This window comes from Phocoena sinus, chromosome 11, assembly GCF_008692025.1.
Source record: "Phocoena sinus isolate mPhoSin1 chromosome 11, mPhoSin1.pri, whole genome shotgun sequence".
NCBI lineage: Eukaryota > Metazoa > Chordata > Mammalia > Artiodactyla > Phocoenidae > Phocoena > Phocoena sinus.
In genome coordinates this window covers 27,160,399-27,182,871 of record NC_045773.1, presented here as the reverse complement: position 1 = coordinate 27,182,871, position 22,473 = coordinate 27,160,399, and the positions used below count along the sequence as shown (strand labels likewise).

At 44.3% G+C, this 22,473-nt stretch overlaps 1 protein-coding gene across 2 annotated transcripts in view; it reads right to left on the bottom strand.

Annotated features, from left to right (window-relative positions):
* CADPS (calcium dependent secretion activator) overlaps positions 1 to 22,473 on the bottom strand; it is a 478,794-nt gene that overhangs the window by 182,533 nt on the left and 273,788 nt on the right. For both annotated transcript variants that reach the window (XM_032650169.1, XM_032650170.1), the window contains 2 exons: positions 15,369 to 15,480; positions 6,639 to 6,778 (listed from right to left, as the gene is read on the bottom strand). In XM_032650169.1, the coding sequence (XP_032506060.1) occupies positions 6,639 to 6,778; positions 15,369 to 15,480 (252 nt within the window). The remainder of the gene's footprint in view (positions 1 to 6,638; positions 6,779 to 15,368; positions 15,481 to 22,473) is intronic.

Below are 22,473 nucleotides of genomic sequence, written 5' to 3'. Positions count from 1 at the left end.
TTAAAAGATAAATAAGACAATGGGTGAAAATTTTTCTATTTTTAGTAATGGCTAGTAACGCTGTAACTCTCATACTTTTCTGGCTGCTACTACCAATTTTTCTTACTTCTTGACTTGAATCCACATAAAGAGATTCAAAACAACAAACATAGCTACGACCTCTAAAGTGTTTATAGTTTTAACTGATGAGAACGGAAGTAGGAAAAGGAGTTCACGTGAACCCACAGAATGTAATTCATATGGTATCATTAATTTTTTCCTTCATGATAAAAAATACTAGCTACTGCTCGTTTAGTCTTACCAGTCTTCTGTGCTGTGCCAGGTACTTTATGTGAATTTATTATACCCACCCGGAAGGGTTAAGAGCTTGAATCTGGAGCTTACGTTGCTTACATTCCTGCATGACCTTGGGCAAGTTACTAAACTTGTCTCTACCTCAGTTTTCTCATCTGTACAATGGGGACAGTAATAATGGTACCTACTTCAAGTGTTGCTGTGAGGATTAAAGAAGTTAATGAAACATAAAGCGCTTAGAACAATATCTGGCACAAAGTAAGCAATTATTACTCGGTATGTCATTGTTATCACTCCTATTTTACAGCTGAGGAAACTGAAGTTCAGAAAGGTCAAGTGATCTCTCCAGGGCGCCAAGCTGGTGAATGACATAGCCAGAATTTACACCCAGAACACTCTGGCTCCAGAGGGCCCTCTTCAGCATGCTATTCTTCCTCTTATAGATGACAAACTTTGGTTTCTTTATTGAACTAAGAACATGAATGGCTATTCCAATCAAACAGAGAGGACTTGTGGTTGAAGGCTTCTGAATGGGAAAGCTGAGTGGGATCAGAGGAAAATGAACAATGCTCCTTTGGGAAGTATCATTTGGTTTGCATGAAAGAAGGGCTTTCTCTCTGAGGCTTCCTCAGAATTTATTGCTAATTTGGCACATACCAGATGTCAAAACCAAGAAAGACTGAGGGCTACAATGTACAGTTTCCGTCTAGTCAGCTCTGGTTCTATATTTTCTTAGGTTGAAACACGCTCATTAAGCAGAATGAAAAGTACCTGGAGCAGGGGGAATTCTGTCATTGTAGACATACAGGTGGCTTCCCCCCTCCAGCTCTTCATTCCATAGACAGATCTACCTGTGTGGGCATTAGTGACCCTCAACTACCTCTTCAGGCTATCCAGATATTTGGAAATCTGGATTTATGAATAGATAATCAACATTCTAGTACAGTGAGCCAAAGTTTAGCTGAGGGGTTACATCTCAAACTCAAGGTGGAAATACCTAGGTGGGAATTCTGGGTCCTTAGGTGTCTTTAGGCTTAGCTGCCCCATGCCTCAGTTTAATCATCTGTAAAATGGGGTTAGCACAGGATCTACTTCATCTGGCTGTTGTGAGGACAGATGGAGATGATGCATGTCAAGTTGTTGGCACAGTAACTGGCCCCCAGTAAGTGCTCAGTAGACCTAACTCTATGCTCCCTGCAAGAAATGCACTTTAAATCTAAAGACACAAAGAGGCAAAAAATAAAAGGATGGGAAAGGAATTACGATGCCAACATTGGTTTTTAAAAAATCTGGAGTGGTTATATTTATTACTGTCACACAAAATAAATTTCAGGACCAAGAATATTACCAGGGATAAAGAAGATCATTTTATAATGATAAAAGGGTCGATTCATCAAGAAGACACAGTAATCTTAAGTGTTTATGCATCTAATAACAGAGCTTCAAAATATATGATGCAAAGATGGACAGAACTCTTAAGTAGAAACAAACAAATCCACAATTATAGTCAGATTTCAATACCTCTATCTCAATAATTTGCAGAAAATCAGTAAAGATTTAGAAGATTTAAACAACACTATCAACTAACTTGATTTAATTGATCTAATTATAGAAAATAAGCCAATGGGAAATAAAGTGGGATCCTAAATATATTGAATTAGGTCAGTCTAGGTAGTTCTGTTTGAGAGTCTGTGTCAATATGAGTGGTATCTTGGGGACTTATGGGGAAGGGAGAGGAGTGTGATGGTTTTGAAAACAAGAAGTCTAGAGCAATAGCACAGCTAAGAAGGTGGAAGAGGAAAGGGGATTTTAAGAAGCGTGGGTAACTATTCTGTCATTCACTTTGAAAGATGTTTTCATTGCATATATAGACTTGAGTACATTAAAGGTGTTGTGCCTCTGTCTTCTCACTTGCAATGCTTCTAACAAGAACTGTTTTATCCTTTTGTGTGTAACATTTCTTTGTTCTCTGGCTGCTTTTATGATTTTCTCTTTATCACTGGTTATTAGCTTTATACTTACACTGTACCTTGCTGTAATTTTTTTCATGTTTCTTAAACATGGGTTTGTTGAACTTTTTGGATGTAAGTTTTATAGCTTTTATTAAATTAAAAATATTCAGCCAAAAAAAAAAAAAAAAAGCATGGCTAAGACTTATAAGCTGTGGTGCAATGAATGAATTCCAAGTGGAGCCATGGGAAGCTCTGTATTTTATTCATGTTTCAGGTCCTCAGTTAAGTTGATTTCTTTCATTTCAAATGGAAAGAAATAACACAATTCTAGACCTGGCTCTGATGCTTACTCTGACTTGGGCAAGTGTGTTCACCACTCTAATCCTCAGTTTCCTTATTTGCAGAGATTGACTCATTCACATTCATTTATGCAACAACATTTATTGGACTTATACTACATGTCAGGCCCTGTACTAGCTTCTTCCAACAAAGAAGGCAGATGCCCCTGCTGACAAGGAACTCAAAGTCCAGTGGGGAAGACAGACAACAAAATAATAAATGAAGAAATAGCTGGTATGTGAGATGACTGTGAGTGCTCTGGTGAAAACAAAGCAGAGTAAGAGACAGACAGAGGACACAGATGGGCCAGGAAAGGCATTCCGATAAGGTACAGAGACACACAGAAATCAAGGTGAGCCATGTGGACATCTGGGTGGGGGACAAGGGGCATCCAAGGCAGAGGAAACAGTGGGGACAAAGGCCCTGCAGTGGGGGTACACATGAAGTCTTCGGGGAAGAGCAAGGAGGCCAGGGAGGCTAGAGCCGTGATCAAGGTCAGATAGTAGTGGTGTCCTTATTAGATAGGGCCTGGTTGCCACAGAGGCAACACTGACTTTTATTTTGAACGAGATGGGGAATCACTGGAGATTTTCCAGCATTCAAGTGCCAGGATCTGACTTGTGTTTTAAAAAAAAAATTACTCTGGCTTCAGGGTGGGAAAGAGCCTACAGGGGGCAAGGACAGCAGCAGGGGGACTGCTGACAAGTGCAACAGGTGAGAGGGGAGAACGAGGGAGGCCTGGATTCGAATGATGGTGTGGAGGTGGTGACGAGAGGTTGAACTCTAGATTTACCTTGAAGGTGGAGTGACGAGAACGTGATGATGGATGAGATGAAGGGTGAGAGAGAGAGAGAAGTGTCACATGACGCTGAGGATGTTGGTCTGAGCAACTGGGCGAAGGGAGAGGCCACTTATTAAGATGGAGGGATAATAATAACTAATCCTTGGGAGGCTGTTTCGGGGATAAAATGAGATAATGCATGTGAGTGCACCTCCTGAACTTGAGAACATCATATGGATATAACAGGATGAACAACGAGAAGGCCACCGACGAGAGGCTCATTCTCAGGTATCCCTAATACTCATGTCTTAAGGCCAAAAGCTAGTGCGGATTTTCTCACTGACATTCTTCTATTCAATAAAGTTATTCTGAATGGCTCAGTGGCTCATTCCAGGAACCACAGTCCACCAACGAGGAGTAATTCACAGTAATTCTCAGGTTTCCTCTAGGTTTTAATAAACGTCGAAGTAGACACGATTTATAACCTCAGAGTTGATTCTTAAAAATTCCTTTCTCTCTCTCATTCTTTAAGCTGTGACACTGTTCTGATATTTCTATCCTCCTTCCCCATATAATAGGGCTTCATAAAGCTATTTTAAATTTAAATGGAAAAAAAAATGTAACTCGCAACATTTTTATTTTCCTTGAATCATCCCTTGGGTAGCTAAGGCTGTCCAGCCCTGATTTAGGCCACAGTGGGTCTGACAGTGTTTTTAAGGTACCCACTGTCCACCTTTCAGAGCTGCCCTAGGCCCTCCTGGTATATTTCCCGGCAGGGGTAATTTTTAGATGGCAGCCTAGTAAAATGAAATCACTGTGGAGCCTGTCAGAAGTGAGTTACAGATTTCTTCTATCATCCATAGGGCCAAGATGGTCCGAAATATGTTAGTAATTTTATGAATTAATCAAGAGAAAAATTTCTTAATCCAGATTGGTTAGAGAACTGAAGAGAATGTGGGAAATGGGAATTTGTCCAGTAAGGAAAGTAATACCTATGTCAAGTGCTTGCCGTGGGGATTAAACAAGAGAGTGTTTGTAAAACTCCTAGCACAGAGCTTCAAAGGGGCCTAGAAAGTGGGTTGAGCTACTGATCTTTTTAAGGAAGTTTCTTTAAGAAGCAGGTTTAAGGAGAGATATATCCATTCATATTTCTGTTTCTCTTTTTTGTCTGCTCTACCCTCTTCACTTCGCCCTCTTTCCCTCCAACTGCTCACTCATGCTCTCATTCCTTTAGCAAATATTTACCAAGTATTTACGAGCCAATGCTTTGCTTAAGACACAAATGCTGTTCCTGGGTGCTACAGGAACCTAACAGAATTCTCAAATTCTTTGTCTTGAAACTAGGATGTTTATATTGCAGAGGAAGGGATATTAGGGAGAAATCCCATTTAACATTTTGGGAATATATGCCAGTAATAATGATAAGAAGGAGGAAAAGCTGACCTTAGAAACACGTCACAAACATTTTCATGAGATGCTAACTGAGATGAGGCAAAGCTAGCCCTTCATCGTGGACAGTTGAAAAAGGACAGAGTGTATAGCAGGGACCTGGCTCATTCCCCTACAGCCTTCTCACGGCCACAGGCAGAAGAGCTTTGCCAAAATCCCACCTAAAACTCTAGGAATACTTTGGCCTCAAGACAATGCCATGTTCTGATGAACCTAGGGGCAGGACAGGAATAAAGATGCAGACGTAGAGAATAGACTTGAGGACACGGGGAGGGGGAAGGGTAAGCTGGGACGAAGTGAGAGAGTAGCATGGACATATATACACTACCAAATGTAAAATAGATAGCTAGTGGGAAGCAGCCGCATAGCACAGGGAGATCAGCTCGGTGCTTTGTGACCACCTAGAGGGATGGGATAGGGAGGGTGGGAGGGAGACACAAGAGGGAGGGGATACGGGGATATAGGTATACGTACAGCTGATTCACTTTGTTATACAGCAGCAACTAACACAACATTGTAAAGCAATTATCCTCTAATAAAGATGTTAAAAAAAAAAAAAAAAGACAATGCCATGGAAATTGTCCAAATCCAAGCCAGAGCTCAGGTTCAGCAGCCAGTATCTAGTTGGTGGGAGACCTTTGCTTCCTTTGGAGTTCCCCATGCCCAACCCCCTCCAATACCCTCACTAGTAAGTATCTATCTTTCATTCAAACCTTTAGCCTTCTTTGTTCCCTAGAACTCTGAGGCACCAAGGCCAGGGCGCTGCTCTTTACTCTGACTGCATGCTGCTGTGGTGTGCCCAGCTGCTGGGATGTATACCTCCTATCCCGACCACGCCCTCCTGAACCTTTCATGGGCTTCTGTTTAAATCTATCTTAATTAGTGACCAGCCCCTGGTATTGGGTTTTTGAATTCCCCACATCTCTAGCGCATAACCAAGCTTCAAGTTTCATGTCAGTTTTATTACTTTAAGTCCTTTCACAAACACGTAAGCAGAATGATAGCTGGTTGGCAAATGGTACCTGCAAAATCCTTGGAACACAATCCATTCCCTTCCACTGGTTAAACGTTCCCCTAGTCAGAGTTAAATGGCCCAGCTCCTTTCTAAGTGGTCAGATTTTCTGAGACGGTGGTGTCCAAGCAGTTCAGTTTAATAGGCAATGGGGCTCAGCACACACCCACTTGCCAAGAAACATTTCCTATACAAACCATTGGTTTGATCTGCAAAATAAAACTACAGTTTACCTATTCTTTTTATCCTACTTGAGATTACTTAATCGGTCATTCCTCTCAAACCTTAAGAAACTGAAGACAGTCATAAAATTTCTACTCTCTGGTTAATTTAAATGTTATGCTAAACACTAAAACTGATTCAACGTGAGCTGATCGTCTGAAGGTCCCCTACAGCAACTGCTTACATCTCCTGGGTATGGTTGTTAATGAAGGTGTAAGTGCATGATTCAGAGAATCTGAAAGATCTGGACGCCTTTAAGGAGGTATGTGAGGCCAGTAAAACCTCTTAGACCAGAATCACCCAGCATGAGTCTAGGAAGGTTCTGAACTGTACTGGAAATTCTATTAGAAAAGGATAAGGCAATGACCCTATCATGATGGTTTAGCAAATGCAAATACAGTAATCCTAAGAATTGAGGAAGCTTATACAGTAAATATCAAAGTCAGGTATTTTAATAATCTCTCATATTTCTTTGGCTTTTCTTCCATGTCGTTCTCTGAAGATCAACTTTTACCTATTTTTATTTTTAAATATTTTAAGAAATGAATGGGGTGGGTCCAAAATTACCACTCGGAGAAGGAACACTTACCCAGAATGCTTCATGTTTTGAGGCTTATCCATTCGGACAGCAAGTTTGATTTTGAGGTCTTGATCGGGGCAGTTTTTGGAGACTGTCATTTTGTGCCACTCTGACTGTTTGGGGCTGTTGGGGGTGGGATGGAGAATAACCTGCAGGAAAAAAGGACAATCATATTAGCCAGAAAATAGGAACACTGTTATGGGCATGTTTTCATAGACGAGAAACTTGGCTGTTGAGAATTGAGGGTCTCATCCGTGTCCCACAGCCAGCGGGAAGGCAGTTAAATGAAGTGGAGGTCTGGGCATCGGACTCAGATCCAAGGCTCCACCTACCAGGGCTGGCTGGTGCCAAGCAGCCCGGGCTGAGGACAAAAATGGCATCCTTTGCTCTCTTCTCTCTCTCTCTGGCTAATTCTGTAAGAGTAGGGATCACAATTTCTGTGATCCTGCTTTTGTACTTTTCTAAAGTTCAGAAGTACTAAAACAACACCGAGCTGAGAATGTATTCCACACATTGCTCTCCTCAAATAAGAAGATGGATGTATAAGAGAAAGAAGTGTCCTTCTATATTAGACAGAACCTCTAGTCTACTCTTTATTCCATTCATCAGGATTTCTTCTGCTATGTCAAGAGGAGAGATCCTTCCGAGGCTGAAGGGGAAGAGGGAAGGGGCAGTATCTGATGAGAAATGTGAGACTTAGAGGTGAGAAGGAACATGCTTAGGGTCCCACATTTCAACGTGATTTCACCTGGACTTGACACCTTATCACACAGCACCCAACCCTGTCCTGGCCCAGAGGGAAGCGCATGCAGCTTGAAGAAGGACCTGTTCTTAGGAAATGCCTTTCACCAAGGTGCTTCAGAGTCAGTGCTATGACTTGCGTCTTTTGTCCCAGTTCTCACAGTCACAGATGCTGTAAATGAACCCAGAGGGGGACCCACTTCTCCAGTAAATCCACTTTTTCAGGATGCGACGAAAGAGTTCTCACTCAGGAGCCACGTGGGGTCTAGGAAATGTGCATTCAAGGAGGAGCGAAATATTTGGAAAATCCCCTAAACGAAGGGAATGTGGACGAGATACAGGCACAACCAAAGCTGGGCCTGCTAAGATCTGTTTCTGCGGTGGCGCTGTGCCCTGCTTTGGTGCAGGCTGTCTGTTTTTTCCAGGCACAGGGAAGGCAGGCTCCTTTCCTGGGTTTCTTTCACCTCTGCAGAGGGACAGGAGGGGCTCAGAGTCTCAGGGGTGGACACTCTAGCCTTCTAGGTGCTGTGTCGACCTCACCGCCATCATGCAAGCTTGGCCTGTGCTTGGAGAGTAGACACACACGGCTTTCTGTGTGATTGTGGAACAAGGGCTTTGAGAAGAGTAAAAGATCACGGCAGGAAAATGAAATCAGCCCACTTGATGTGCCTTTTTGCTTGCGCTGAGTTTTGACCCCTTCTGATTCCAGGCCCAACCCTCTTTCTTCCACTAAATTCCCTCTCTTCGATGAAAAGAAATTTGTATATTCTTGCTAAACCCAACATTTGAGGCTTCTCAAGGTCTAATGACACGACTAAAATACAAGAAGGCTTGATTCTTCAAACCGGAGGTTGCCAACTTTTTTTTTGATCCTGCCCTACTTCAGTAAAATATTTTTGAGCAATGAGCCAAATATCTTTAAATAGATCACTAGTAATATAAAAATATATCAATATAATGTATAAATATCAAATATATATCCATGTATCTTTTACATGATGTATGTTTACTTTGTATTAATATACTGCATTATTACATATCTCATAAAACATACACAAATATAGAAGTTTTAAAAAGATGGGCTAAAGATAAAGAACTCTATTTTTATTTTTAAAAATTCATTTATTTATTTTTTTGGCTGCGCCGCACTGCTCGCGGAATCTTAGTTCCCCGACCAGGGATCGAACCCGTGCCCCCTGCGGTGGAAGTGCGGCGTCCTAACCACTGGACTGCCAGGGAATTCCCAAAAAACGCTATTTTCAAATATCTTGGTAACTGTGGTGGCTTTGTACTATTGTTTGCCATATGTGATGGTACCATATATATATGTAAGGCAAGGCTCATTGTTGAGGATACTGGATGCGAATCCGTGGTTCAAGCGGACTTGTAGACAATCTCAGAACATTTCCATTGACCTCTCATCCTGAGTACATGCACACCGTTTTTACCTCGTGACGTGGATGGCAGAACTACTTGTCAGCAGGACTGATGTCCCCTCTACCATTTTCACGTTGTTTGCCAGGCTTGCAATACCAGTATTATCTTCAGATCATAGCTCTGCTGTAATAGTCTTCTTGGCCAGTTATTCATTTTGTGAGGGTTAATTTAGTTGAAATTCTATCATAAAATGTAACAGTTCACGTGACTGGCACTAGTGAACTGTGATGTGTCTTAGGATGCTGGAAGGAAATGAGTAAGTCAGGGTGCCACCGGGTCGTGGAGACCTCTTGTGTTATCTCTCGAGATAACACCTGTCCCTGCGTGTCACCTTGTATCATGTTCCGTATCCTGAGACCCCAGACTGTGGAAGATGGAGAGGAAGGACTTGCCGATCTCAGTGTAGCTGACCTTCTCTGCTGTGCTAGTTTGGGCTGAGAGGCGGGGCTGGGTCGGTGGGCGATGTGTTGGGAAACGAGGAAGGGGAGGAACTGGTAAGAGAAACCCCACCAGGGCCAGAACAGCAGTAGGTAAGGCCCAGGGCCTCCTTCTGCTTCTGCTCGCTTGGCAAATTCAAAGCGGGTGGGGCGCTCTGGGCACCCGGAGCTTGTTAACAGGCCATCCACCATATGGGTCCTGGGCGCGTTTCCCACCGGCAATATAGTGTCCATTAGCCGACACAAATGGCCGCAGCTCACTACTGACCGCTCCACCAAGGCTTCTTCCCCCACGTGGTCGCTCCCCGGGGACACCTCCTCTCTAGGGTGGATGGAGAGATGAGGTCACCGTAGTCCTCCTCCATCTTCATCCCCACTCTGCTATGTACCCGACGGGCCGGCGACTCCTCTGTAAGTGTCAGCCCCGCTGGATTATTAGGGTCCTTATGGGTGCACGCGAGTCCCGAGCAGTCCACACACCTCATCTGGGCATTCCAGGCTGCTAGTTGAGCACTCTGTCATCTCAGCCGAGGCCCACGTGTGCTGTGCTTTGATGTGGTGATGATGATATGGGAAGACAACCCATTCTCAGCAGTAAGCTGTACGTCAGCCAGCCCCAGCTTCTCTTAGTTACCTGGGCGTTTGGGCAGGTCCTTCTGGGGGACGGTTTTACCCTGAGGCTTTACCTGGCTGATCCTCTCAAGCACTTAGCCTCCATGTCTCTCCTTACCTCTGCATTCCCCCGGGAAGGCGTGCCTGCTTTTCAGACTAGATTATGTCCCCTTGCTGTGTGCTTCCCAGGTGTCCTTTCTCTAGCAAGGCACTCACCACACTGCATTGTAATTTCTGGTTTTATGTCTCTATTCCTTACGTTCTGTGTGGTTAAGGATTTTTGACTGTCATTATTCCTGTTTGCTCTGTGCATAGCGCAAATGAATGGACACAGTGGGCCCGTAACCCTATTTGATGAGTACGAAGTTGAGAGTATTGCACTGCTGTCAAGAGTGTAGAGGAACAGTCACTCTCTCATGCCTTTTGTGAAATTATAATTGGTGTATACTCTTTAGGGGACAATTTGGTAGTATCTGTCAAAATTCAAATTCCATTCAGCAAGATACTTTTTTGAAATTTATCCTATATATATATACACACACACACACACAGAGACATATGTGCAAAGAAAAAACTCAAGGTTATTCATAGAGGCATTGTTTATACAGCCAAAGACTGGAAACAATCTAAATAAATTATGATATATCTACACAGTGTATGTAGCTATGGAAACAAAAGGGAAGTCAGTATGGGCTGATACAGACTAATCTCCAAATATCCGGATATTTCAAGCAAAGTGCAGAGCAGGATGCATACAGTAACTTCCAACTATGCTCCCTTTCTTTTTTATTTTAAGAGGGATATATACAAATATGCTTGTATATGCTATGCTTGTACATGCATAGAATATTTCGGGAAGAATGCCCAGTAAATTGAAAACAACGTTTTTCTCTGGGAAAAGATACTCAAGTCAGTTGGGTGGGATCATTAGTTTTCACTATATATCCATTTTGATTATTTTTTTTTTTTTTTACTATATGCATGAGTTATTTTTCAGTTCAAAGGTTAACAAAAAGGAAACATAAAAATAAAAATGGAACAAACTAAATACCGTTGCATGAATGAACACAGCACCAGAATCTTGAATGTGTCTGTGTCCTGCTAAACTTGGGAAAAATCAGCACGTAGAAACACTCTTCCAAGGGGTCCAAGGAATCACTTTAAAAAAAGAGCACTTTTGGGCTTCCCTGGTGGCGCAGTGGTTAAGAATCCGCCTGCCAATGCAGGGGACACAGGTTCGAGCCCCGGTCCGGGAAGATCCCACATGCCGCGGAGCAACTAAGCCTGTGTGCCACAACTACTGAGCCTGTGCTCTAGAGCCCGCGAGCCACAACTACTGAGCCCGCGTGCCACAACTAGTGAAGCCTGTGCGCCTAGAGCCTGTGCTCTGCAACAAGAGAAGCCACCGCAATGAAAAGCCCACGCATTGCAATGAAGAGTAGCCCCCGCTCGCCACAACTAGAGAAAGCCCATGCGCAGCAACAAAAGACCCAATGCAGCCAAAGACAGATAGATAGATAGATAAATAAATTTATTAAAAAAAAAAAAAAAAAAAAAAAGAGCCCTTTTGTCCCCCAGCCGCTGTCTGTGGAGGTGCTGCCAGCAGAGGGCGCCGGTCCCACCAGCGCAAGGGCCAGGCAGGCGGGCTCCACCGCAAAGGTGGAAAGTTTTCTGTGGCAGGAAGTATAAACTAGTATCTGGGGGAATGTGTCATGAGACTGGAGGAGAGTATGATTTGTTAAGAGATTAATGGCAAGCTCGTGGCCTTCACCCCAACAGCAGAGCCAAGATTTTTATTTTTGCATAGGGACAACGCAGTGTAGTAAAAACAGAAAAAAAAACAAAAAACAGAGATGACGTGGCATCATTCCTGGCAAGTCACTTACCTCCTCTGGGCCCCAGTGTAGTGGTCTGTACAGGAGGAGTAATAACTGGACCTTCCTCATAGGATTCAGATAAAGAATCAGTTAGGGGCTGCACACAGAGCCCTCAGGACAGTAGCCTGGCCAGTGGTAAACATTCAACTGTGCATATGGGCCCCAACTAACTGGGCTCTGGGGGTGTGTTTCCTGCCTTCCACGGGAATCAGTTTTCTCCTCTATAAAGGAAAAGGCTTTGACTAGCCCAGTGTGTTTTAACTTTTTCAAGCGGAAACAGCTTTGAGAAGCTGGTGAATGCTTTGGATTAGCAAGTCCAGAAAAATGCACATACGCCCCTCCCCCCAACATGTGTAAACAGTTTCAAGGGGCTCCTGAGACCCATGGAGTGGACTCAGGTTGATGGTTCCTGGACTTGCCTCTCCTAACACTGATATTCTAGGTCTCTGAGACTCTCCTGATTCCTGATTCATGTCTTCATGGAAAAAGAAAGGTTTGAAGAAAAAGGAAAGGCAGGGTCCTTCCCCCACTCTGTGTGTCTCTCTTTCCCTAAGGACAGAAGTGAGTATTTGTCATTTCTCAAAGATAATGGGTAAAGCTCTTCTTTTCTTTCATTCCCTCCTTTTTTTGTGGGGGGCACTCTTTTTGCTATCAGCCTTGTTTACCTTTTGTTTTACTTCCATCTGCGGTCTAGGTCCTAGTAACATGATCCCAGGTCAGTTCTATAGATGAAAGCCAGATTAAGGAATTGAGAAAACAAAGGAAGGGGACTTCCCTGGTGGCACAGTGGTTAAGAATCTGCCTGCCAACGCAGGGGACACGGGTTCGTGCCCCGGTCCGGGAAGATCCCACATGCCGCGGAGCAACTAACCCTGTGCGCCACAACTACTGAGTCTGTGCTCTGGAGCCCGTGAGCCACAACTACTGAGCCCATGTGCCACAACTACTGAAGCCCGTCCGCCTAGAGCCCGTGCTCCGCAACAAGAGAAGCCACCGCAATGAGAAGCCCGCACACCGCAACGAAGAGTAGTCCGCGCTCGCCACAAGTAGAGAAAGCCTGTGCACAGCAATGAAGACCCAACGCAGCCAAAAATAAACAAATAAATTAATTAAAAACAAAAGAAAGTGTGGTTAATGTGTTCTTGCTGGTGTTCTTAGGTGTGTGTACCTGTGTGCTTGCTTTGGGATATTCTGTCATTTTTCTACAGATGCTGTATCAGAGGCTCAGAGAGGTTAAATGTATTGGCTAATGTCACACAGCTTTCAGAAGGGATCATGCATTCAACCAGTAGAAATGAAATTTATTAAGTCTATGTGCTGGGCTCTGGGTATAGGAATAGGGTAGTGAACAAAATAATTTTAAGTTTCACGGTCATGGTATCTCCCTTGCAATGGGAAGAGGGATGGTGGCAGGGGCAAAAAGGGAGTAGGGCATTAAGAGGTACAAACCACTATGTATAAAATAAGATATAAGGATATATTGTGTAACACAAGGAATACAGCCAATATTTTATAATAACTCGAAAAATATTGAATCACAACATTGCATACCTGAAACCAGTAACATATTGTAAATTGACTACACTTTAATTTTAAAAAAGGAAAAAAATAGGTTTCTCTCCCATGGAGTTTTCCAGTCCAGTGGGGGAGACAGAAGCCAAAATTTCTGTAAATTCTCTCTGTCTCATTGGTGATAGGTTCGGTGGAGGATGTGAATGGGGAGGAGCTGAAGTAGTAAACGAAGGCGGATGGGCAGTCAGTCAGCAAAGGGCTCTCCGAGGAGGAGGTGGCATTTATATAGAGAAGCAAGTAGCCTTTGGAAGAGTTGGGCAGTGGGGAGAGTGCTCCAGGCAGAGACGAAGCCACAACTATTGAGATGAAAAATAATTCGGTTTATTTGAGGGACTAAAATTTGGCCAGCGATGCTGGTGCATACTGGATGAGGGGAAAGGCGACAGCAAATGAGGCTGGTGAGGTGGGCAGGAGCCAGATCACCCGAGCGTCTGTGGGCTGTGCTACAGAGTTCAGGTTTCACTACAAGCGGTATGGAGTCATAGAAGCATTTTAAGCTAGCAAGGAACAAATCCAACTTGTGTTCTGAAAATCTGTTTGGTACGGAGTCAAAAGCTGAGATGTAAGAAGATATTATAAAGGAAATTATTCAGATAAGAATTATTGGGGACTTTCCTGGCAGTCCAGTGGTTAAGACTCTGTGCTTCCAATGCAGGGGGCGCGGGTTCAAACCCCAGTCGGGGAAGTAAGATCTAAGATTCCCATATGCCGCACAGTGTGGCCCCCCAAAAAATAGACTACTAGAAAATTTTGGGACTTCCCTCATGATCCAGTGGTTAAGACTCTGCCCTCCCAAGGCAGGGGGCCTGGGCTCGATCCCTGGTCGGGGAACTAGATCCCGCATGCATGCCACAACTAAGAGTCTGCATGCTGCAACTAAAAGAGCCCGTGTGCCGCAACTAAGACCCGGCACAGCCAAATAAATAAATAAATAAATATTTTTTAAAAAAAAGAATTATTATCCCAGTGGTACTCAAAGGGATTGGTACCACCCCTTGAGATGTTTCAGAAATTTGGGAGACATTTTGGGTTGACAAAATAATTGGTGCTGGGCTCTGCTGGTATTGAATGGGCGGGGCCCAGGGATACTAATCATCCTACAGTGAGCGAGCTACTCCTCAACGATGAGGAATCGTACAACCCACCTGATTTTTGAATATTCCCACAAGATATGAACGGAGGTAGAAAAAACTGCTGGTGATTAACCGAGTCTAGCTCCTAAATCTTTTTTACATATACACGATAAGCGTGTTTGGCACTTTTCCAGGGAAATCAAGGAAACTCTGTTACCAAGATTGGTTTACGGTTTCAGTAAATTACTGATACTTGGGTTTTTGAGCCCCCGTCCTCTGCAGGGGACTTTGTCACCTGCACAGTGACTCTCCATACAGGAAAAGTAAAGACTCCTTCCTTGGGTCTTCAGTACAGCTGTGGTTGAATCTTTACATTTTGAAACTATTATAATTTCCCTTTTATGTATCTTTTATATTATGTCACTGTGCTGATTTTAAAATTGTTAGGGTGTCGGTTTGTTAAATTATATAATACTTTTGCTTCACGATAGACAGGGTATTGCACATCCTTGCTCTCAAGGGTGCCTGGGGCTCATGGTGTGGAGAACTCCTGACCTATCTTCTGCAATGCACACAGATTTAAAGAGGGGAAACTGAGGCTTGGCGAGGTTGGGGGTCTTGCCCAAGGTCACACAATCAATGAAGAGTAGAGCCAGGGGGTTTCCCTGGTGGCGCAGTGGTTGAGAGTCCGCCTGCCGATGCAGGGGACACGGGTTCGTGCCCCGGTCCGGGAAGATCCCACATGCAGCTGAGCGGCTGGGCCCGTGAGCCATGGCCGCTGAGCCTGCGCGTCCGGAGCCTGTGCTCCGCAACGGAAGAGGCCACGGCAGTGAGAGGCCCGTGTACCGCAAAAAAAAAAAAAAAAAAAAAAAAAAGAGTAGAGCCAGGGAGTCAAACCTCGAACCTGGGCTTATCAGAAATTGGCAATACTGCCTCTCGGGACCCGGGGACTCCGGCCCTCCACAGCTTCTTGTGATGGGGATCACTTACCCGTCCCAGTTCCTTGTCCTCCAAGGCCAGGACTCCTGTGCTTTCTGTGAACAGCTTCACCTTCACAGCGGGCAGTGCGTGGGTCGTAGAGAAGTCACCCTGGGTGCCCCAGCTGCAGACAGAATCAGAGAGGTCAGTGCGGAGACCTCCGCCTTGACAACGCTAAACTTAGCCCCGCCTTCTTCCTGGGTCGGGTGAATGCAGGGTTAACCCGAGGCATCGAGGCATTGAGGCAGCAAGGCATGCTGGCTGTCACATCCCCCTCCCCTCCCAAGCTGCCAGAATGACAAAAAGTGTTAATTATCTTGTTAGGCAAATGCAAGACAGATGCTCAGAAAGTTGCCAGGGGTCTTCACAGAGCACTAGAAGGAATCACTTGGAATTAGCATGAAATCGAGTTGGTGAGAAATTTGCCCCATGCATTTGCTATCCCTACAAACTATTCCAGGGTAACCACTAATATTTCCTTGTAGCCTTTCCAAGAATCCCTAGTTCTTGGAAACCGCTGTTCTAGATTTTGAGATGGAGCCTCATTCGGCAGGAGCTAACACCTGACTTTACAATGAGACCTCAATAGTAGTGGGAAGGGAGGGAGCCCCATTTCCACTGGCATTCAAAGTTATGTTGAATAGAGCAATGGATGAAGCTTAGTTTAGCCCTGTTAAAGAGGAACAAAGGTCGAAGGATGCGATGTGGGAAACGCCCTTCCCCACTCACTGGTCTCTGAGAATCACAGTAGATCTCCCAAGAGGAGAGCCTGGCCTACCTAGCATCTGGGTAGAGTCCCAGTCTGAGCTGACATGAGCCCCTGATGGGCCCCTCAGATGTGATCTTTTCATCATGATTCTTACGGAGTCATCTCCATCCACTCTGTACCTGAAATCAGCATGATCTTCAGGAAATATCAACTGGATTGCGTTAAGCCCCTGCCCTAAACCCTTCCACGGCACCTGTTCCATTGCACTGGGCACAATCCAGACCCCTTGGTGTGGTCTCCCACTCATCCACTCGAGTGTCATGGGCCTCCTGACTGTGCTACCTCAGAGCTGTTGCATGCACAGTTCCTTCTGTTGGCAATGCTTCTCCCCACCCTTCTCTTCACCCGCTACCTCTCTGGGGCTCAGGCAGAGCTGAGAACATGGCCCTTGATCTCCCAGCCTCAATTTTGTTCCAGTGTCAAACTCTCTTGAACATACTGCTTAATTTTCTGTCCTAGCAATCATCGGATTTGTCATGATTGATTTACTTACATGATTGTTTAACAGCTAAATCCTCTAGTATTCTGTAAGCTCCATAAGGGCATGGACTGTGTGTTTTGTTTATATTGCATTACCACAGTACTTAGCATACAGAAGACACTTAATAAATATTTGTTGAATAAATAAATCGTGCCAACATATATTCTTTTACAGAACTAGGAAACGGGAATAGATATAATTTTGTATAGAAACGTTTTTTTTTTCACTTTGCCTACGTAATGGCCAATTTCCATATTCTAAGTTACTCATTTGATATTATTTTTAATGACTATGTTACACCTGATGGATGCATCATAATTTATTTAACCATTGTTCTATTATTGAGATTGGGCTGGACATTACTTTTTAATTTCATCTCTGTTTATTTCCTTGGGAAGTGGAGAGTCAGATGGGAGATCGTTTCTTCGTTCATTTGTCAACAAACATGATGGTGCTCCTTCGGTGCTGCAGGAACTGTGCTCATTGGTGAAAACTTTCAAGGCTTGGGACACCTGTTCCCAAAATGCTTTCCACACAGTTGGTGACTGTCCTCCTACCATCTGGGAAAAGGAGCGCAAATCACATGGCTTCTTGCCCACTCTGGGTGTCCCTATTCACTTTTTCTTCTGGCCAATTTAATCACTGCCGTTCTCATGGGCCTTTCCTTGATTAATAGCAGGCTTGACTATTTTACTCTGTGTTCATTGGCTGTTTGTATTTCCTCTTTTGTAAATGATGGAAGCCTGACTTCTAGTGTCAAGGTTGCACTCACTCGAATAAATCCCATTAACTAAACTCAAAGACCTGAGGACTCTAGACTGTGGGTAAGAGAGCACCAGAAGGAGATAAGGGGGTGCCCAGCTCCATGGGGATCCAAGTGTGCAAGAACCACTGAGAAAGCACAACACTCGCAAGAGAGAAAGGGAGAGGACATGGAGAGAACGTGAGGCAGGGCGAGAAACAACAGGTTTCAAACACAACAGCGACGGGTGAGATGTACACATGGAAGCTCCTAATTTTGGACATCAGCCACAGCAGCAAGCTCCTGGGATAGGGGAACCCTTGTCCTAGCAAAGGCAACGTGACAAGGTGACAAGGCATAAGGTTTTGAACCCAGCATTCTTAGTTCAAATCCTGATGAGTCACTTACAAACTGCAGGACTTGGGGCAAGTTAATTAACATCCCTGAACCTCAGTTTCCTGAGCTATAAAATAATATCATTTCACAGAATACTTATAAAGAGTAAATAGCAGCAGGCTTGGAACAGCATAAGAGTCCCCCAGATTTTGGCTACCTTCCCTTCCCCAAATGAGGATACTAAGATGTATTCTAGTAACAGTGATAATCACTTATATTTTGCGTTATCCATTCAACACGTATTTGTTAAGCACCTACTGAGTATCTGACGCTTCGCTGGGCAAGCAGGATGGACATTACCCTTCCTATTACACAGGGTAAGAGGTAAAACAGTTCATATTGTACCCATTTCACAGATGAGAAAACTGAGAAAGAACCTCAAGACCTTGTCCATTTTATTCCAGGGAACTGTGATCAAGCTGGGCTGGAACACAAACCTCTTAATTCCCAGTTTATAGCTCTTGCTGCTATTACTGTCATGATGGTCAATAACACACATGACCAATGATTAACAATTTTGGCAAAAAACATGATCATTGCTTTACTGTTCATGGTTACTTGTGCTATGAGTCTCTTTGGGCATTTGTCATGCTTGGTCATGGAGATAAGGAAGATTCCTGCCGGAAACAAAGAGAGTTCTGGAATGAGATGCTCTAACACTAAGCCATAAAGAGGCCTTAATCGCAGGTCCCTGGGAATTTCCCACACTGGATCCCTGTGACACTGTCCTTGAAACTGGTTTGTAGGGATTTTCTGGCCTGTTCTGTGGGCACGAACCCAGTCTGCCTGAACCCCTGCGGCTACCCAAGGATGCTCAGCTCATAATGCGTTCAACGTGACTCAGACCGTGGGGCAGGGCGAGGGCTCTGAGACCCCATCAGCTGGATGGAGTTGAAGCCACTGGAGGCTGCCCTGACAACCCCTGTGCATTTGGACAGTGAGTTGCTTTTCCTTTCCACCAGGCCTGCAGCTGTGCTCTTGGCTTCCTACCATGACCCTTGGCTCACCTCAAGTTGCTAGGTCGCTACTGAATCCCAATTTATCCACCAGATTTCAAGATGGCTACCTGGCCCAGCGGAGCAAGCAAAAAAAGAAAGTCTAATCAGGACCAGCTATGTCATTCTCAGGGCCCAGTGCAAAACGAAAATGTGGGCTCCTTGCTCAAAAAGCAGGAAAAAGTGCCATTCAAGATACTAAAAGACAGTGTTTTCCTTTCTCTGAGGATTTCCTTTGCTCAAACACATGCTCATTATTCCATCAGACCCCACTTAACTGACTCGAGCTCAAAGATCAAATAATTAAGAATGTCATGACGGCAACGCGGAGCATGAAACCAAACGGCCTGAGCGTGGGACCTGTGCGGCCCCAGCGGTCGCAAGCTCGTGAATCGGGCTCTGAGCCCAAGGCCACCCAGTCTGTTTAGCGTGGCCAGAGGATGGGCCATGCAGGGGAGGTCGCTACAGTCACAGGACTCTGTGAAAACCACTCCTGCCTTCTTTTGGTCAATGCTTTCTATTCATAGGAGCCCCAAGGAGATTTAGTTATCAGCACTTTCCCTGCCCCTGTCCCCTTTGGGAAAAAAATCATGAAAATGTCCACTTTTTGTCTTTTTCCGGCCATGGAAAGACCTGACTATAACAAAAACGGCTAATATTTCTTCAGAGCTTCCTATGTGCCAGGCACACATTCCCATCTCCAAAATGTTAGATGGTCATATGTGTATTTTGTCCTTTTAAGCCCTCTTGGCCATCCTGTGAAATGCTTATAACTATCACCCCCATAGTTACAGATGAGGAAATTGAGGCTCAGAGAGCAGGTTAGTCATGTGTCCAAGGTCACAGGGATCAAAGGGCAATCTGACTCCACAACCCAAACTCTTAGCCATGCCGCCATGTTGCCTTGCTCCCAAATGCCACAACTTGCTCCTCTGTGTCTGGATCCAGTGAGCATCAATTACCTCCGGAACTCAACTGGAAAGTTCTGTTTCAAAACGGATGGGACTCTGGGCTGCTCTAGATTTATTTCACACGCTCAATATACTTCACAGAGCACTACGTAACCTGCAGACAAATCAGTCCGTGGTGGAACCTTGGCCTTTTGGTGGAGCCACGTAATAATGAATGAATCTATTTCTCATTGTCGCCTTCTCCTCTGCTCATTTCTTTTCCTTTGCTGAGCACTGGCTGTGGCTATTTAAATGAATATCTCTTTTAAAAGTTTCCCAGGACTGAAATAAAATTTTGCTTTGACTTGAAAAGACCAGAGGTTGATAGTATTATGGCAAGGAGCAGTTGGGAAGGTTAACTAACTTCTCTCTGAACATAAAGTACCTAAAGTCAAGTGGGTGAGGTGTCTCACTTCCCTGATCTTATCGTATCTGCTGCTACGCTCACACTGTACAGCTAGCTCACACAAGCACTAAAAATAGTCACCAATTATCCAGTGCTTATGGTCTGCCAGGCCCTGGGCTGAGGGCTTTTCATGGGTTATCTCATTTAATCCTTCTGACAGTTCTGCAAGATATATCCTGATTATCCCCACTTTATCAATGGAGAAACTAGGACTTGGAGAGGTTAAGTAACTGGGCCAGGGTTTCAAGCTATCACAGAGCTGGGCTTCAAACTCAGAGTTTCTGACCTGAAAGCCCATGCATTAAACCATAGAGCTTTACTGCTTCTCTGTAACTCATAACACAGTATTAGAGTGTAGTGTGACAATTATGTGTGTGTGTATCTGGCTCTCTCTCTAGATGGTTAATACCCTGGGGCAAGGAGCATAGTGTATGTGTGTGTGTGTGTGTGTGTGTGTGTGTGTGTTAAATCTACTGTACCAAGCACAGGGCGGCACACAATAAATATTTGTTTAATGACTAGGAAGATGTGACAAATTCAGAATACTTATGTCACCAGATTCAGGGGATTGTGGAGAGATGCCACACAGGAAATATCCAAGAGTGTGACTGTCCCCTTTAAGCCAAAGTGAGGGTTTATCTCCTTGAGGATCAGATGTTTTGTCAGAGCACACCAACTCTGAAGTGTACAGAGTGGCTGGCAGCATGAAGAGGGGACCCAGACGACATAGCAGCAAGGACGGCATTCTGAGGAGCAGGGCGTACGTCTTTGAAGGTCAAGGAGTGGTTAGCTCACGAGGCCAAGAGCTGGAAGAAATGTGGATGCTGACAGTATAATGTTGGAAAGCACCGCTGAGTTACAAAATGAGCTACTGTTATTATTTTTGCTCTTTTCAACCAGAAGCAACACAGGCACAGACTACGGAACTGCAGTCACCCACAGTGGCACCTCCAAAAATGAAGGAACGTGTATTGACACATGTGTGCTCATTCCAAATTAAATACCTTTTGCAAGAGGCTGGAGAACAAAGAGAAGAACAGTCCAGCTGACGAACCTACATGTGCACATGGTGTTGGATGAAGCTCTGACTTCCACTGCTGAGGGCTCAGACCTCTACTATGCCCTGCATTTAGAAAACACTTCCTGAATGTCTACGACGTGCAAATCACTGTGTTAGGTGCTGCTGTGGACCCAAAGATGCATGAGATATCAGCGCTGCCCTTATGGATGTGATATTCTACTTAGGGTGATGTCACGTCCAGAAATGATAACAGTTGTTAGGTGTGAGCTGAAGCCTTGGCTTTCACATCTGTAACTGGGGATAAGAATAGTACTGACCCCAGAGAGTCGATGGAAGGATAAGTAGGACATAAACTATTGCATATACAGTGTTCAACACAATACCCAGCATGTGGAAAGCACCAAAGAAAGTAAGTCTTTCATTTTAGGATTATAGACCAGGGGTTGGTAAACTGAGGTCTGTGAGTCAAGTGTGGCTGACTACATGCTCATGTATGGCTGATGAACTAAGAATGTTTTTTTTACATTTTTAAGTGACTGAAAATAATTAAAAGAAGAGTAATATTTTGGGACACATGAAAATTACATGAAATTCAAATTTCAATGCCCATCAATAAAGTTTTATTAGGACACAGCTATGCCCATCTATTTATTGATACAAATCGCCTTTTGCACTTCAAAAGCAGAGGTGAGCAGTTACGACAGAGACCTTATGGCCAACAAGCCTCAATTATTTACTTTCTGGTCCTTTACTGAAAATGTCTGCTGACCCCTGCTATATACACAGTTAAATCGCCGGCTCATGGGAGTACTTTTATTTTCATTAGCAGATGAGAAGTACGTATGCTCACCAGAGCGCAGCCACAAAGATAAACTGTAAACATGCACTTACAAGGAGAGCTCACCCCATGGCGATTCAATGTGCTGCTCTAAATTCTTCCTGGAGCTCTTGCTAGCACTCTTGGTGTACTGGAAAACCGGGGACTGTGTATCACAGCATTTCAGACACGTGGTGCCCAAATGCTGCTTCCAGATCCACTTGAGCTGGCTGACTCATTCAGTCACACTACATCATTATTAATATCAAATAATAAACAAGAGTAACAGATAATTCATATTTGGGGGAGGGTGTAGGTGATTTTTAAAGTCACAGCACACTATTTCTCCGAACCTGTTCCGTAGGGCCACTGCTTTGAAAGTGAATACTTTGATCTGGGGGAGAAAATAAGGGAGAGGGATGTGCTTGGGTGGAGGGGGGGAGAAATCTATGGGCAAAGCAACCTTCTACTGTGTGTTTGGCGAGCATCTGCTCCATCTCAGTCACAGCTCTGTTTACTATTTAAAGCCTCTTATTTGCG